The sequence below is a fragment of the Tursiops truncatus genome, chromosome 13, assembly GCF_011762595.2.
Source record: "Tursiops truncatus isolate mTurTru1 chromosome 13, mTurTru1.mat.Y, whole genome shotgun sequence".
Lineage (NCBI taxonomy): Eukaryota > Metazoa > Chordata > Mammalia > Artiodactyla > Delphinidae > Tursiops > Tursiops truncatus.
In genome coordinates, this window is record NC_047046.1 from 25,602,602 (window position 1) to 25,620,466 (window position 17,865).

General features: G+C 41.5%; 1 protein-coding gene across 4 annotated transcripts in view; it reads left to right on the forward strand.

Annotated features, from left to right (window-relative positions):
- The window catches only part of MAPK1 (mitogen-activated protein kinase 1), a 91,654-nt gene that overhangs the window by 35,807 nt on the left and 37,982 nt on the right, over positions 1–17,865 (forward strand). For 2 of the 4 annotated variants that reach the window (XM_033837359.2, XM_033837360.2), the window contains 2 exons: positions 16,637–16,699; positions 17,659–17,841. In XM_033837359.2, the coding sequence (XP_033693250.1) occupies positions 16,637–16,699; positions 17,659–17,841 (246 nt within the window). The remainder of the gene's footprint in view (positions 1–16,636; positions 16,700–17,658; positions 17,842–17,865) is intronic. The other 2 variants (XM_019926182.3, XM_073790388.1) reach the window with 1 other exon arrangement.

A 17,865-nucleotide genomic window follows, 5' to 3' on the forward strand; every position in this document is an offset into this window, starting at 1 on the left:
TCATTTTTGACCTTGACAGTATTATCTGGCCTGTTCACCCACCTTGCTCACTAGATCCCAGTCAGCACCTTTCCTTTTCAATCTCAGTAACTCCTCCTGTCTCCACTGTCGTCATCTTGTACATTCCAGAGGCTTTACCACTGCCCTTAGAGGTGTGCTGCTTTTTCTTTTTGTGAGTATTTTACTGATTTGAGAGTGCTGCTGGTTCACAGTGCCCTCGAGTCTGGGACGCCGAATGTTCTGCAGTGGGCGGCATGATTTCGTACAATGAACTGACTGGCTTAAAATGCCAGTTATGTGCTTGTTGCTTAGTCCAAGCCACTACCATCTCTTACTGGTGCTATTGCAGTGTTTCAAATGGTTTCTTTTTTCACTCTTTCCTTTTTACAATTTATTCTTCATATCACAGCTGGAGAGAGCATTTACAAATATAAATTGGGTACTTTTAGTCCTTCCTTAAAGTGGAAGTGCACTTAAGATGAGTCTTAAACCCTTAGCACAACTTCCAGGTCACAGCCTCATCCTGAGCCATGTGCTCTTGGCTTGGTATGTGCCCGCCACCAGTAGCCTTCTTTGGGGTCCACAGATTCACCTGCCTAACCTCTCTCTGTTCAGTAGAACACTTGCCTTCTCAGCTACCCGTCACCTGGCTAATTCCAGCCTGTCCTTCAGGTCTCTGTTTTAAATGCCACTTCCTTAGAGAGGAAGAGCCTTCCCTGAGCCCCTAATTTAAACCAAGTTCTCTAGTTATCCATGATGATGTTAATTATAGCATTTGCATTTTTTCTTAGTATCTATCATAATTTATCTATTTTTAATATATGTCTCCTTACCCCACCCCCCCTTTTCTTCCTTTGGCCTTGCCACGCATCTTATGGGATCTTAGTTCCCTGACGAGGAATTGAACCTGTGCCCCCTGCTGCACTAGACCACCAGGGAAGTCCCCTAATACATGTCTCTTTATATTTCCCCCATGTTGTATAAAGTTTATGAGAGTAAGGAATTTTCTGTTTTCGCTGTAGTATCCATAGCGCTTAACCATGTAGACGATTAATGAATACCTGATAAAATTGATTTTAACATTTGAATGGTTTTAAGTTTATTCATCGTGCCTCCTTCAAGATCCCAACTGACATTTTTTATCTTGAGTACAAACTTCTATGTACTAGTTTTCTGTCTCTGCCATTTGCACTGAATCTGTAAATTGCCCTGATAATAAGAGTTCTTAATCTTTTTTGTGTCATGGATCTTTTAGGTAGTCAGTGAAACCTGTGGCTCCTTCTCAGATTAGTGGGTTGTTTTTTGGTTTGGTTTGGTTTTTTTAATCCAAAATATGTTTATTGGGATCGTTTCCCATTCATCTTGATTCAGGGTGCTTTTAGTGCTGCTTCCAACTGAAGGAGCATCCTTCTGTAAGCCTTGCTTTTTCCTCCTGTAGGCTGGCAGAGGACATTAGAGCAGCCAACACACAAAACTACTGTTTGTGCCTGGCTAGAGATGGTGGTGGTTTTATAGCATCCTGGGCATTTCACATCCATGAAGTAGGAGGTGGGGCTCTGCAGCAGGTGCTTCTTGTGTGTCCTATTCTGGCGAGGGATGCAGGAGATCCTTTGTGAGAGGCATGTTCTCCTGAGGAGGTCCTCACTGCCAGATCAGATTAGTGGTCTGAAATGAATAGAATAAATTATGTAAGGTTACCAAGGAAATCGGTTATGTTGAAGTACTGGTTTTTTTTAATATTAAGAAAATACATCTTTAATGTGTGTGCTTCTTTATTAATTCCTTAAATAGCAAGATCAAGCAGCAGATGTGACAACTACTGTAATTTCAAAGTAGTGAGACATATAAATATTTCGAGAATTACAACTGTAGGCTTTTTACTGGTCTTAATATTTCTCTGTTTAGCCTCCTTCAGTGTCTGGAAATACCTGTATTTCTGATAGTGTCACTCGTGGCTGGAGAATTCTTTCTGTTATCAGAATAAAGTACAGATTTGGGAATTGTCTTTACTAAAGGAATTTAGAGCCTGAACCAAGATGGCGGAGTAGAAGGACGTGCTCTCACTCCCTCTTGTCAGAACACCAGAATCACAACTAGCTGCGGGACAGTCATCGACAGGAAGACACTGGAACTCACCAAAAAAGATACCCCGCATCGAAAGACAAAGAAGAAGCCACAGTGAGACGGTAGGAGGGGCACAATCACAGTAAAATCAAATCCCATAACTGCTGGGTGGATGACTCACAGACCAGAGAACACTTACACCACAGAAGTCCACCCACTGGAGTGAGGGTTCTGAGCCCCACGTCAGGCTTCCCAACCTGGGGATCTGGCAACGGGAGGAGGAATTCCTAGAGAATCAGACTTTGAAGGCTAGTGGGATTTGATTGCAGGACTTCGACAGGACTGGGGGAAACAGAGACTCCACTCTTGGAGGGCACACACAAAGTAGTGTGTGCATTGGGACCCAGGGGAAGGAGTGACCCAAGGGAAGACTGAACCAGACCTACCTGCTAGTGTTGGAGGGTCTCCTGCAGAGGTGGGGGGTGGCTGTGGCTCACTGTGGGGACAAGGACACTGACAGCAGAAGTTCTGGGAAGTACTTCTTGGCGTGAGCCCTCTCAGAGTCAGCCATTAGCCCCACCAACGAGGCCAGGTAGGCTCCAGTGTTGGGTTCCCTCAGGCCAAACAACCAACAGGGAGGGAACCCAGCCCCAACCAACCAATCAGCCAAGCAGATTAAAGTTTTACTGAGCTCTGCCTACCAGAGCAACAGTCAGCTCTACCCACCACCAGTCCCTCCCATCAGGAAACTTGCACAAGCCTCTTAGATAGCCTCATCCACCAGAAGGCAGACAGCAGAAGCAAGAAGAACTACAGTCCTGCAGCCTGTAGAACAAAAACCACATTCACAGAAAGATAGACAAGATGAAAAGGCAGAAGACTATGTACTAGATGAAGGAACAAGATAAAACCCCAGAAAAACAACTAAATAAAGTGGAGACAGGCAACCTTTCAGAAAAAGAATTCAGAATAACGATAGTGAAGATGATCCAGGACCTGGGAAAAAGAATGGAGGCAAAGATTGAGAAGATGCAAGAAATGTTTAACAAAGACCTAGAAGAATTAAAGAACAAACAAACAGAGATGAACAATACAATAACTGAAATGAAAACTACACTAGAAGGAATCAGTAGCAGAACAACTGAGGCGGAAGAACAGATAAGTGACCTGGAAGACAGAATGGTGGAATTCACTGCTGCGGAACAGGATAGAGAAAAAAGAATGAAAAGAAATGAAGACACAGCCTAAGAGACCTCTGGGACAACATTAAACACAACAACATTCGCATTATAGGGATCCCAGAAAGAGAAGAGCGAGAGAAAGGACCAGAGAAAATATTTGAGGAGATTATAGTCGAAAACTTCCCTAACATGGGAAAGGAAGTAGCCACCCAAGTCCAAGAAGCGCAGAGAGTCCCATACAGGATAAACCCAAGGAGAAACACGCTGAGACACATGGTAATCAAATTGGCAAAAATTAAAGACAAAGAAAAATTATTGAAAGCAGCAAGGGAAAAATGACAAATAACATACAAGGGAACGCCCATAAGATTAACAGCTGATTTCTCAGCAGAAACTCTACAAGCCAGAAGGGAGTGGCATGATATACTTAAAGTGATGAAAGGGAAGAACCTACAACCAAGATTACTCTACCCAGCAAGGATCTCATTCACATTCGATGGAGAAATCAAAAGCTTTACAGACAAGCAAAAGCTAAGAGAACTCAGCACCACCAAACCAGCTCTACAACGAAAGCTAAAGGAACTTCTCTAAGTGGGAAACACAAGAGAAGAAAAGGCCCTACAAAAACAAACCCAAAACAACTTAGAAAATGGTCATAGGAACATACATATCGATAATTACCTTAAACATGAATGGATTAAATGCTCCAACCAAAAGACACAGGCTTGCTGAATGGATACAAAAACAAGACCCATATATATGCTGTCTACAAGAGACCCACTTCAGACCTAGGGACACATACAGACTGAAAGTGAGGGGGTGGAAAAAGATATTCAATGCAAATGGAAATCAAAAGAAAGCTGTAGTAGCAATACTCAATATCAGATAAAATACACTTTAAAATAAAGAATGTTACAAGAGACAAGGAGGGACACTACATAATGATCAAGGGGTCAATCCAAGAAGATATAACAATTACAAATATATGTTTACCCAACATAGGAGGACCTCAATACATAAAGCAACTACTAACAGCTATAAAAGGAAATCGACAGTAACACAATTAATAGTGGGGGACTTTAACACCTCACTTACACCATTGGACAGATCATCCAGACACAAAAGAAATAAGGAAACACAAGCTTTAATTTAAATGACACAAGAGACCAGATAGATTTAATTGATAATTATAAGACGTTCCATCCCAAAACAGCAGATTACACTTTCTTCTCAAGTGCGCACAGAACATTCTCCGGGATAGATCACATCTTGGTCACAAATCAAGCCTCAGTAAATTTAAGAAAATTGAAATCGTATCAAGCATCTTTTCTGACCACAACACTATGAGATTAGAAATGAATTACAGGGGAAAAAACATAAAAAACACAAACACATGGAGGCTAAACAATACGTTACTAAATAACCAAGAGATCACTGAAGAAATCAAAGAGGAAATCAAAAAATACGTAGAAGTCTTCCCTGGTGGCGCAGTGGTTGAGAGTCCGCCTGACAATGCAGGGGACGCGGGTTCGTGCCCTGGTCTGGGAGGATCCCACGTGCCGCGGAGCGGCTGGACACGTGGGCCATGGCCGCTGAGCCTGCGCATCCAGAGTCTGTGCTCCGCAACAGGAGGGGCCACAGCGGTGAGAGGCCTGCGTACCGCAAAAAAAAACAACGAAAAACAAAAAAACCTAGAGACAAATGACAATGAAAACACAATGATCCAAAACGTATGGGATGCGGCAAAAGCAATCATAAGAGGGAAGTTTATAGCTATACAAGCCTACCTCAATAAACAAGAAAAATCTCAAATAAACAATCTAACCTTACACCTAAAGGAACTAGAGAAAGAAGAACAAACAAAACCCAAAGTTAGCAGAAGGAAAGAAATCATAAAGATCAGAGAAGAAATAAATGAAATAGAAACAAAGAAAACAATAGCAAAGATCAATAAAACTAAAAGCTGGTCCTTTGAGAAGATAAACAAAATTGATAAACCATTAGCCAGACTCATCAAGAAAAAGAGGGAGAGGACTCAAATCAATAAAATTAGAAATGAAAAAGGAGAAGTTACAACGGACACCGCAGAAATACAAAGCATCCTAAGAGACTACTACCAGCAACTCTATGCCAATAAAATGGACAACCTGGAAGAAATGGACAAATTCTTAGAAAGGTATAACCTTCCAAGACTGAACCAGGAAGAAATAGAAAATATGAACAGACCAATCACAAGTAATGAAATTGAAACTGTGATTAAAAATCTTCCAACAAATGAAAGTCCAGGACCAGATGGCTCCACAGGTGAATTCTATCAAATGTTTAGAGACGAGCTAACCCATCCTTCTCAAACTCTTCCAAAAAACTGCAGAGGAAGGAACACTCCCAAACTCATTCTGTGAAGCCACCATCATCACCCTGATAACCAAAACCAGACAAAGATACTACAAAAAAAGAAAATTACAGACCAATATCACTGATGAATATAGATGCAAAAATCCTCAACAAAATACTAGCAAACAGAATCCAACAGCACATTAAAAGGATCATACACCATGATCAAGTGGGATTTATCCCAGGGATGCAAGGATTCTTCAGTATATGCAAATCAATCAATGTGATACACTACATGAACAAATTGAAGAAGAAAAACCATATAATCATCTCAATAGATGCAGAAAAAAACTTCTGACAAAATTCAACACCAATTTATGCTTAAAAACCCTCCAGAAAGTGGGCATAGAGGGAACCTACCTCAACATAATAAAGGCCATATATGACAAACCCACAGCAAACATCATTCTCAGTGGTGAAAAACTGAAAGTATTTCCTCTAAGATCAGGAATGAGACAAGGATATCCACTCTCATCACTATTATTCAACATAGTTTTGGAAGTCCTAGCCATGGCAATCAGAGAAGAAAAATAAAAGGAATACAAATTGGAAAAGAAAAGTAAAACTGTCACTGTTTGCAGATGACATGATACTACGCATAGAGAATCCTAAAGATGCCACCAGAAAACTACTAGAGCTAATCAATGAATTTGGTAAAGTTGCAGGATACAAAATTAATGCACAGAAATCTCTTGTATTCCTATACACTAATGATGAAATATCTGAAAGAGAAATTAAGGAGACACTCCCAGTTACCATTGCAAAAAAAAGAATAAAATACTTAGGAATAAACCTACCTAGGGAGACAAAAGACCTGTGTGCAGAAAACTATAAGACACTGATGAAAGAAATTAAAGATGATACCAACAGATGGAGAGATATACCATGTTCTTGGGTTGGAAGAATCAATATTGTGAAGATGACTATACTACCCAAAGCTATCTACAGTCAATGCAATCCCTGTCAAATTACCCATGGCATTTTTTACGGAACTAGAACAAAAAATCTTAAAATTTGTATGGCGACACAAAAGACCTCGAATAGCCAAAACAGTCTTGAGGGGAAAAAACAGAGCTGGAGGAATCAAGAGTCCCTGACTTCAGACTATACTACAAAGCTGCAGTCATCAAGACAATATGGTACTGGTACAAAAACAGAAACACAGATCAATGGAACAAGATAGAAAGCCTAGAAATAAACCCATGCACCTCTGGTCAACTAATCTATGACAAAGGAGGCAAGGATATACAATGGAGAAAAGACAGTCTCTTCAATAAGTGGTGCTGGCAAAACATGTAAAAAAATGAAATCAGAACACTTCCTAACACCATACACAAAAATAAACTCAAAATGGATTCGAGACCTAAATGTAAGACGGGACACTGTAAAACTCTTGGAGGAAAACATAGAAAGAACACTCTTTGACATAAATCACAGCAAGATCTTTTTTGATCCACCTCCTAGAGTAATGGAAATAAAAACAAAAATAAACAAATGGGACCTAATGAAACTTCAGAGTTTTTTGCACGGCAAAGGAAACCATAAACAAGATGAAAAGACAACCCTCAGAATGGGAGAAAATATTTGCAAATGAATCAACGGACAGAGGATTAATCTCCAAAATATATAAACAGCTCATGCAGCTCAATATTAAGAAAACAAACAGCCCAATCCAAAAATGGGCAGAAGACCTAAATAGACATTTCTCCAAAGAAAACATACAGATGGCCAAGAAGCACATGAAAAGCTGCTCAGCGTCACTAATTATCAGAGAAATGCAAATCAAAACTACAATGAGGGATCACCTCACACCAGTTAGAATGGGCATCATCAGAAAATCTACAAACAACAAATGCTGGAGAGGATGTGGAGAAAAGGGAACCCTCCTGCACTGTTGGTGGGAATGTAAATTGATACAGCCACTATGGAGAACAGTATGGAGGTTCCTTAAAAAACTAAAAATAGAATTACCATATGACCCAGCAATCCCACTACTGGGCATATACTCAGAGAAAACCATAATTCAAAAAGACACATGCACCCCAATGTTCATTGCAGCACTATTTACAATAGCCAGGTCATGGAAGCAACCTAAATGCCCATCGACAGACGACTGGATAAAGAAGATGTGGTACATATATACAGTGGAATATTACTCAGCTATAAAAAGGAACGAAGTTGGGTCATTTGTTGAGACGTGGATGGATCTAGAGACTGTCATACAGAGTGAAGTAAGTCAGAAGGAGAAAAACAAATATTGTATATTAACGCGTATATGTGGAACCTAGAAAAATGGTACAGGTGAACCGGTTTGCAGAGCAGAAATTGAGACACAGATGTAGAGAACAAACGTATGGACACCAAGGGGGGAAAGCTGCGGGGGTGGGGGTGGTGAGATGAATTGGGCGATTGGGATTGACATGTATACACTGATGTGTTGTTCAAAATTGATGACTAATAACTTGCTGTATAAAAAAATAAATAAAATTTTAAAATTAAAAAAAAAAAGAATAAAGTACAGATTTCTCAGCTTTCTTTGTGTGATGTTACCTTTTGCTTTTCGCCCAGATGAGCTCTAAACTCCAGCTGTACTGGACAACTTCGCACCTGTACCCAGCCTTCCATGCTTTAGTTCCTGTGGCTACTTCCTTCTGCAAGCCTTTCCTCATAGACTGCCTATTAAACCCTGCTGTGCTTTTTAACCCACCTTAAATAAATACCACCTTCTGAAAGAGGTTCACAGATATTAACATAGAGCAATGTCTGACACATAGTAAACACTCAGTAAGTTGTAGATATTATTAAATAAGAATTGTTCATAAGATTTCTTTTTATTATCACCACCCAACTATAAGTATCTTGAGTGATGTCCATATGAGAAACAAGACAGCACAATATATCAATAATTGTGAGTAAACATCATGTAAAGTGAAAATATGCCTCATATGTAATATACATCAAAAATAAAAGTCTTGACCTGGGGGAAACAAGACTTGAAAGTGCTGCATCAACCCTGTTAACTGTTGTTGCTGTTTGCACTGTAGTAAGTATGACTTTGAGAGGAGGAGGTGTGATCAGGAGTCGAGGGTGTGAAGAATTGGCAGTACAAGCCAGCCCTGTGGGCGGCTCCTCACACCCCACAGCCTTGGAGTGTGTGTGAGAATGCAGTAGCCGAATTGGAAGTGGAGCTGGTGTGGGCACCACCAGCACTGGAGAGTAGTGACCATGCTGAGCACCCTGCCATCAGGGCCATGGACAGACCCAGATATACCTAGAAAAAAAGCAGGAAAGTTCAGGATGGCGGGGGAAGGTCAATTTTATGAGACACGATCAGAGAACTTCTAACAGTGAAAGGAACTATACCACAAAAGTAAAGCTATTCAGATGAATAAAGTCTTAGGAATAAAGGTTCTTTCCTAAACTCTAATAACCAAATAACTAGAAATCCTGAAATTTTGGAATAATGCTTTTTTAAAGAATAAAGGGTACAGCTTTCATGGAGCAATTTGGAGCAGGCCTTTTTTTTCCTTCACATGCAAGACTGCTGTCATTCCAGCTGGCAAACGTAGTAGATTTGAAATGGCTCCTCTGTTTCTCAGAGTCCATAATATATCAAATTATTTCTGTATGTCCAAGTGGGAATCCGAAAATAATTCTTTTATAATCTCAGCTTAATACCATAGGTATCTGAATGCAGCTTCTCTCAGCTAATACTTGGGCATCAGCATAAGTTTTCACTCTCTGTTGTAATGACAGTCTCAGCTACTAAGTGGTGCCTGTTGCTAAGTTGGAAACCAGTGTAGAGAGAGCACTTGTATGTTTCTTTTTTCCTTGACATTTAGCACTTTTCTAGAAATATTTACTTTCCCTCGGATTTTGTACATGTGAAGTTGTTAGACTCCAATTAAATGTATGTTAATCTCCTTGACCTTGTCCCACAGCTCGCTGGTGTTCTGTTTCCCCCCGATGTCTCCATTGCATTACATTTTGGCTAGATTGTACTGCTGTGTCTTCTAGGTCACCAGGTTTTTCTTCAGTGTATAATCTCTTGCTAATTTCAACCATTGTATTTTTTTCATCTCTAGAAGTTCATTTTGAGTCTTTCTTATACCTTCCACTTCTCTCTTTATATTGTGCTGTACGTTCACGAACATATGGAGTATATTTATACCAGTACACATGATTGTCTACTAATTCTATCATCTCTACTTCCTAGGTATGTTTTTTTATTGGCTTTTCTCTTCATTATAGATTGTATTTTCCTGCTTTTTTGTTTTGTGGCTGTTGTTTTTACTGATTTACAGTATTTCAGATGTACAACAAAGTGATTCATTATATTCAGTATTTATGTTTTTTTCAGATTCTTTTCCATTATAGGTTATTGCAAGGTATTGAATATAGTTCCTGGGGATTTTTTATTTTTGGGGGGGGGGTTTGGATGTTGATTGGATGCAAGACACTGGATTTTACATTGAGTGCTAGGGCTTTTTTTGGTATTTCTTTAAATACTTTGGGACTTTTTTTTCTGGGATGCAGTTAAGTTACTTGGAACACTTTGATCCCTTGAAAACTCTCTTTTAAGCATTTTAGCTCTCTTTTAAGCATTTAGTCCAGAATAACCTTTAGTCAAAGGCTAATTTAGCCCCAGTACTGAGTCAACACCTTTCTGAGGACTCAGTTTTTTGTCCTGGTGTGAGGAGGTCTTTACTGGAAAAGTGGTAGAAGAGGAACTGTTCCCAGCCTTGTTCCACATGGATTAGTCCATCTGCTCCTCTCTGGTGGCTCCTTCCCCAGCCTTGGAATTTGATCATGCACAAGCTCTGATCATTATCAGCTGGACACTCAGAGGGAACCCTCTGTGGATCTCCCCAACCTTCTCTGAAGTTCTCCTCTCCTGTACTCAGCCGCAGAAATTCTGAGTTGGACTCTCCAGATCTTGAATTCTGTCTCAACTCAGGGAGACTACCAGGCTCCATTTGGGTTTCCCTTCTGTTTACTGAAACCTGGAAACTCCAGGCAGTAAGCTGGGGCAGTCACAGGACTCAGCTTGCTGGCCTGTGTTGCCTGTTGCTGGGTGTCAGAAAACTGTTATTTCATAAATACTGTCTGGTTTTTTAAGTTAAGAAGCAAAAGCCTGTGAAGGTATTTAGAACTTTCGGAACTCATTTAAAAACTCAAGTTATTTCCTTCAAGCTGCCTTATCTTATATTACCCACCCCTCACTGGTTATTTTTTTCTCCCAACAGAACAGACAGAAATAGTAAGACAAAATACAATTTAAATTACGTTTTAAATCACTCATGGTCCCATCATCCTAGCTTGTTCTGTATATTGCCTCTTCTAGATAAATATTTTTAAGCTGCAGTCCGTTGGTTTATTTTGAATCTCACCTTTAGTTAATACGATCTTCATACTTAGTTTAATGGCTGCATAGTGACCTGTTATATAAATATTCCATAATGTATTAATCCTTATGTTTGGCAATACAGGTTTTGTTCTTTTAGGTAGTTTTGCAGTAAATACCTTCAAATATCATACCTATTCTTAAGGATGCTCAAAGGGAGAAAGGCAGGTGGGATGATCTATTTATTTCAATCTGTAGTGAGATTTAGCCTATATTGGGTATTTAGTAAATGTTTGTCAAATGATTGAGGTGGAACATAACTTAAAGTTCAATTAGGTAAAGTTTTCAGTTACATTTTTAGGAATATTTTTGTTCCATTGGGCATTCATTTTTATTTTTATGGGGGTTAAAGTAGATAATTATGAAATGTTTATGTTTCCTTCTACTTATTAAATTAAGCCCATATTTTCTACATGTTAATTATAATTATGTCATCAATTTTGGAGGTATAATTTAGTGGAAGACCTTCTTCAGATAAACTTTTATGTTGGAATAATTTTAGGTTTACAGAAAAGTTGCCAGGATAGTGCAGAGGGTTCCCGTAAGCCCCCACCCAGTTTCTGTTTCCCTTGATATTAACATCTTACATTACTGTATGCGCTTATCAAAACTGAGAAACCAGCATTGGTATAAAGAAATTTCAGACTTTATTTGGAATTTGCTTTTCCACTGATTTCCTTTTTCTGTTCCAGGATCCAATCCAGGATACTACATGCATTTAGTTGTTATGTCTGCCTGTCTCTCTGTGACTGTTTTCTCACTTTTCTTTTCATGACTTAAAGAGTACTCGTCAAGTATTTTGTAGAATATCCCTCAACTTGGGTTTGTCTGATGTTCTTCTCACTATTAGCCTGGGGTTACAGGTTTGGGAAAAGAATATCACAGAGATGAGCTGCCTTTCTCGCCTCATCCTATCAGGGAGTCACAGTGTCCACATGACGTCACTGGTAGTGGTAACTGATCGCCTGGTGGAGGTGGTATCTGCCAGGCTTCTCCACTGTAAAGTTACTGTCCTTCCCTCTTCACATTCTGTTCTTTTGTTTTTGTTTTTGTTTCTTGCGGTACGCAGGCCTCTCACTGTTGTGGCCTCTCCCGTTGTGGAGCACAGGCTCCAGACGCGCAGGCTCAGCGGCCATGGCTCACGGGCCCAGCCACTCCGCGGCATGTGGGATCTTCCCGGACCGGGGCACGAACCCGTGTCCCCTGCATCGGCAGGCGGACTCTCAACCACTGCACCACCAGGGAAGCCCACATTCTGTTCTTTTGAAGCAAGTCTCTAAGTTCAGCCTGCCCGCAAGGTGTGGGGGCTGGGAGAGATTGAGTCCCGCCTCCTGGAGGGGAGAGGATCTATACATATTACTCCAAGTTCTTCTGTTAGGAGGATTTGTCTCTTCTCCACTGTTTGTTTCTCCCCTGTGAATTTGGTTACAGCTGCTAGAAAGAAGACATAAGTGATTTAGAACGTATAGTTCTGCCATTGAGGAATATAGTCTAATTGAATGGAGAGCATTTGAACAGGACCAAGCTAGGAAACATGAGGTTTATGAAGTAGGCACTACTTCTTGAGTTGCCTGTGGCCACTTTGTCCAAAGCTGTGGCTCCACCATCGTTCCAAGTTGGCTAAGACGGCTCCTGCCTGGTGCACTCCCCTCCCCATTCCATTCCTTCAATAAACTACTACCTGAGGGAACTTCATAAAAATACCGCCATGCTTAAAATCCCTGCCTAACATCTTTTGGTGCCTCCCCAGGGTAAAATTGTAGATATTTAAGCATGGCCTGGTTCCTGCTTATGCCTCCAGCTTCAACCCCATCCGTGTCCCCTTGGGTCCCACTCTCTTGCCACAGGTTCCCGCAGGCCTCTGTAGCTTTGCATGCACCTCTGCTTTGCCTGAAGTGTGTGCTGCCTTCTCACACCTGCCTAGTTTTGGGGAGTCTTCTTTTCACCCCACCTGGTCCGCCAGCCTTCGACCCACCCACTGCTTTCATAACAGCGTGTGCCTTTTGGTTGTTCCCTTGGATTTGCCAGTCATTCTCCTCCTCGCCTTCTTTAAAAGTAGTCACCTGTGCTGCTTCCACTCCTGTCCCCACTCCCCTCCACTTACTGCCACCCAGGGTACCACACATCAGCTGATTGCAGATTCATTGAATGCTTTCCAATTGTTGTGAAGCATTCCTGTTTGGAACTCTTTATAATCTTGGCTTCTGAAACACCACTCTCTCCTGGTGCTCATAGGTGCTTCCTCACTCTCTAGCTGGTTCCTCCTCCTCTGTCTGCTCCTGAGTTCTGTCATCAGACCTGTTTTCTCCACTTATCTCTCCTCAGTAGTTCAACCCTCTGTGGCTTCCATTAAAAATTCCCATATCTTACGCCTAACCTTGTTCTCTCTCTTTAATGCTGCTAGAAGCGCAGAGCCATCCGAATCACCTGCAAGCCTCCTCAGATCTTTAAATCAGGAAGTACAAGACTGTCATTGTCTTCCCCTACCCCCATCTTCATTTTGTGCCTCCCAAACCCAGGCCTGCCCCTCATGTTTTCTTTGCAAGGCCTGGGTCAGGAATACAAATGGAGCATCACATACCATATAAATCAAACTAAGAAACAAGAAATGTAGTCTCCCCCCCACACCCCCGAGACATAAACTTTCTTAAAGACCTGGAAGATCAGGTTCAAATTGAAAAATCTTGGGCTTTTTAGAGTTGGGTGTCAGCAGTTCGAGGAGAGCAGGCCTCCAGCATAGCCCTCTTCTCTTCCCAGCCAGTGCTGTGCCCCCCCAACCCCCATGAGCTGGAGCTTGTGGACCCCCCAGCCCAACAGTTCACGCACCATGTATACCCTGCAGATAGCTCCCCTTGGCCACCGCTTGTGGTACACACCCTGGAGGAGCATTCTGCTCGCTGCCTTGGGATTCTGGGGCTCCTGATGGCACATTCCCCGGACCCAATAATCACCACTGGGTGAGGAGGTGCCTGGTTGGGTGAGGACCAGCTGTCCCCAGTAGATGGCCTGATTGTTTTCCTCTCCACATGTTGCCTCTCGCCTTCTCTGTGCCCTTGCTCCTCTTTCGAAAGCCTGCTCATCTTTCAGGGTATGGTTTCTACAGGCCTCATCTTCTTTTAATCCTCTCTTTGTTGCCCTTATTTGGACTTAATCTACCCAGCTTCTCCTTGGGTTTCAGAAGTGCTTTACTGTGATAAAAGCAGTGCATGCTGTCTGTTCCTGTCTCCTTCCCTCACTAAATTGCCAGTTTTTTAAGAGCAGGATCGCTGATTGGCTTTGCCCCCAGTACTAACACGAAGTCTCAGAAGTGGGAAGTGCTTGACAAGTGTGGCTTGAATCCACCACAGCTCTGGCGTCACCCTCCTGTTGTTGTGGTAACCCTGTCAAAACAGGAAATGAGGTTAGTTTAGCATGACTTGTTCATAATTGACTCATGCTGGTTCCCTTTTCTTCCCTAAGTGATCACAAAACATCTGTTAAATAATCTACTCCAGAATTTTGTGGGCTTCTACTTCCACATTAACTGGTCAAATATAGTTCTGGAATCTCTGTTCCCACCCACCCTGGCCCTGGAATTCACCATGCATTTGGAGAGCCCTGGCTCCTTTTTTTAATTGCTCTCTTAAGAATTGCTTGATGAACAATATACCAGTGTACAGTTTAAGTTTTGACATATTATACACCCATTAAGCTATCAAAACAATTAGATAATGAACATTCATTGCCTCCAAAAGTTATCTAGCTTCCATTTCCATTTGTGTAATCCCTCCCGCCCAGCAGCCCCAGGTAAACCCTTCTGACGTGCTTTGTGTCCTCATAGACTAGTTTGCATTTTATATAAGTAGAGGTACTTTTCTTTTGGTCTGGCTTTACTCAGCATAATTATTTTGAGATTCATCTGTGTTGTATATATCAACAGTTTGTTTCCTTTTATTGCTGAATAGTAGGAATCTACCGTTTTAAGAATTGAATGTGCTCACCTATTGGCCTGACCTCCCATTCCCCACCATTTATGTATCTTAGGATAGGATTCATCTGGGACTTGAAGCTGCATTTATGTAAGATGATTGGGTGCTCTCAATAGCTTGAGCTCAAGGGCACAGTAATAGTATAATCTTTGTATCCTGTTAATATAACCAAATGGCTGGATAAAAGTTCCCTCCTTTACTTAGGGGTGTGTGTGTGTGTCTGTGTGTGTGTGTGTCTGTCTGCGCCTCTCTCTCTGTTTTATTTATTTATTTACTTTAAATTTATTTATTATTTATTTTTGGTTGCATTGGGTCTTTGTTGCTGTGCGCAGGCTTTCTCTAGTTTCAGTGAGTGGGGGCTACTCTTCGTTGCGGTGCGTGGGCTTCTCATTGCAGTGGCTTCACTTGTGGAGCATGGGCTCTAGGTGCGCGGGCTTCAGTAGTTGTGGCACGCAGGCTCAGTAGTTGTGACTTGTGGGCTCTAGAGCGCAGGCTCAGTAGTTGTGGTGCACGGGCTTAGTTGCTCCGCAGCATGTGAGATCTTCCAGGACCAGGGCTCAAACCCGTGTCCCCTGCATTGGCAGGCGGGTTCTTAACCACTGTGCTACCAGGGACACCCTCTCTCTGTTTTAAATAACATACCCAGTTCCAATTTCATCACTGAGTGTCAGTCGGTACTGTTGGAGGGGCACATTGACCATAAGCCCCTCTCCCCAAGCAGTCTTATTCTCAAAGGCAAGTTTATGCCCGTGTTTGTTTGACTACCATGCTTCAGTAAAACTGGATATTTATTTATTTATTTTTAATTTTTAAATATTTATTTATTTATTTTTGGCTGCGTTGGGTCTTCGTTGCTGCGTGCGGGCCTTCTCTAGTTGCGGCAAGCGGGGGCTAGTCTTCCGTTGCAGCGCGCCGGCTTCTCATTGCAGTGGCTTCTCTTGTTGTGGAGCATGGGCTCTAGGCGTGTGGGCTTCAGGAGTTATGGCATGAGGGCTTAGTAGCTGTGGCTCATGGGCTCTAGAGCGCAGGCTCAGTAGTTGTGGCGCATGGGCTTAGTTGCTCCACGGCATGTGGGATCTTCCCGGACCAGGGCTTGAACCCGTTTCCCCTGCATTGGCAGGCGGATTCTTAACCACTGCGCCACCAGGGAAGCCCTGGTTATTTATAATGTTGAGTGTAAACCAGTATTTTATAACTATTTTAACCTGTGTTCTCTTTTGTTGAACTCAGGCTCTAAAATCTGAATTACCAAAAAAGTTTTGATTTCTAATAGTATTTACTCCCAGTGTTGAATAAGCTTGCTTGAACGACATATCCCTTTGCCTGTCTACCTAAAAATCAGTGGTTTGGGCCTTCTTGCAGCAAACCAAAGCAAAATAAGATTTGAGTAGCTATTCTTTTATTTAAGGAAATAGACGTCATTTCAAAGTGTTGGGGTACCCGAGTGCAATGTATAAATGGTGTGAGAAAGCTGAAGCTGAGTGAGACAAGGTCCCTCCTACAGCATAGTTTTGTGGTAGAGTCAGACAGATGCATCAGTAATTCTCAGTATAAGTAGACTGATAGATATCATTGTAGAAGCACAAACTTGAGAATAAACTTATTTTACTGTTTCCTGTTTCTAGCACTTACCCAGAGGAGACCAGAAGTAATGTCTTACTGCCCGTCCGTGTTCTTTCATTGCTTCGGTCAGTGGACCAGATGTTGATACTTGTTAATATGAAAAGCTCTTACAGAAAAGATTCAATAGAATATTGTTCATAAAGATAGTAGTAATATTCAAGATTCAAATTCATCATAAAATTGAAGATAAAATTATTATTGCTTCTGCTTGGAATTCTATTAAGTCAGACCTTCAGGACAACTTGGAAAGAACTGGGCCCTATGTTATGGCTGTGAAGGTATTTTTTGAACAATACTTTTTAGGTTTTGTTATAAGACTACCCAAACATCTTGATTAAATTTCTTGTGGGGGGGGAGGAAGAAATAGTCATGTCATTTTGCACGTAAGACAAAGTTGTTGCAAGCAATCAATGCATCCTCCTGCCCCACCTTTTAATTGAAGTATAGTTGACTTACAATATTAGTTTCAGATATACAGCATAGTGATTTAGTATTTTTACAGATTATGCTCCATTAGGAGTTATTACAAGATAATGGCTATAAGTCCCTGTGCTATGCAGTATATCCTTATTGCTCTCTTGGGTGCATTTTTGTTCGGGTTGAAGATGTGGTTGATGGTCAATTGATTGTTTCTGCTGAGTCAGTGGAATCTAATCCAACAGTAGGAAGTTGTTTTGGAGGCAGAAATGATTGCTCTCACCAGAATGCAGTTGCTGTTAAAAACAGTGGGAAAATGGCTTATGTGTGTCATACGCCCATGTTCCTGGATTTATGAAAATGGACATCTGTACAGTTCCCAGGGCCAGGCCCTCTGTTAGTTTTGAGATTCTGTGTGTGCTGCGTTTTGCCAGCCGCATCCTCCCTAGTTTAAGGCCTCTTTGTGGATTATACACATGCTGCCTTCACGTGTATGAAACAAGTATTTGCTCAGAGTGCTAAACATTTAATACTTTACCGCCTTGTTCTGAGAACTGTTTTTAATGCCATCTCCCCTCCTCCCCTCCTTTTTTATTTATTTTTTTAGCTCTGCTTATGATAATGTCAACAAAGTTCGAGTAGCTATCAAGAAAATCAGCCCTTTTGAGCACCAGACCTACTGCCAGAGAACCCTGAGGGAGATAAAAATCTTACTGCGCTTCAGACATGAGAACATCATTGGAATCAATGATATTATTCGAGCACCAACCATCGAGCAGATGAAAGATGTGTATCCTTTTCAGGCAGCTGCTCC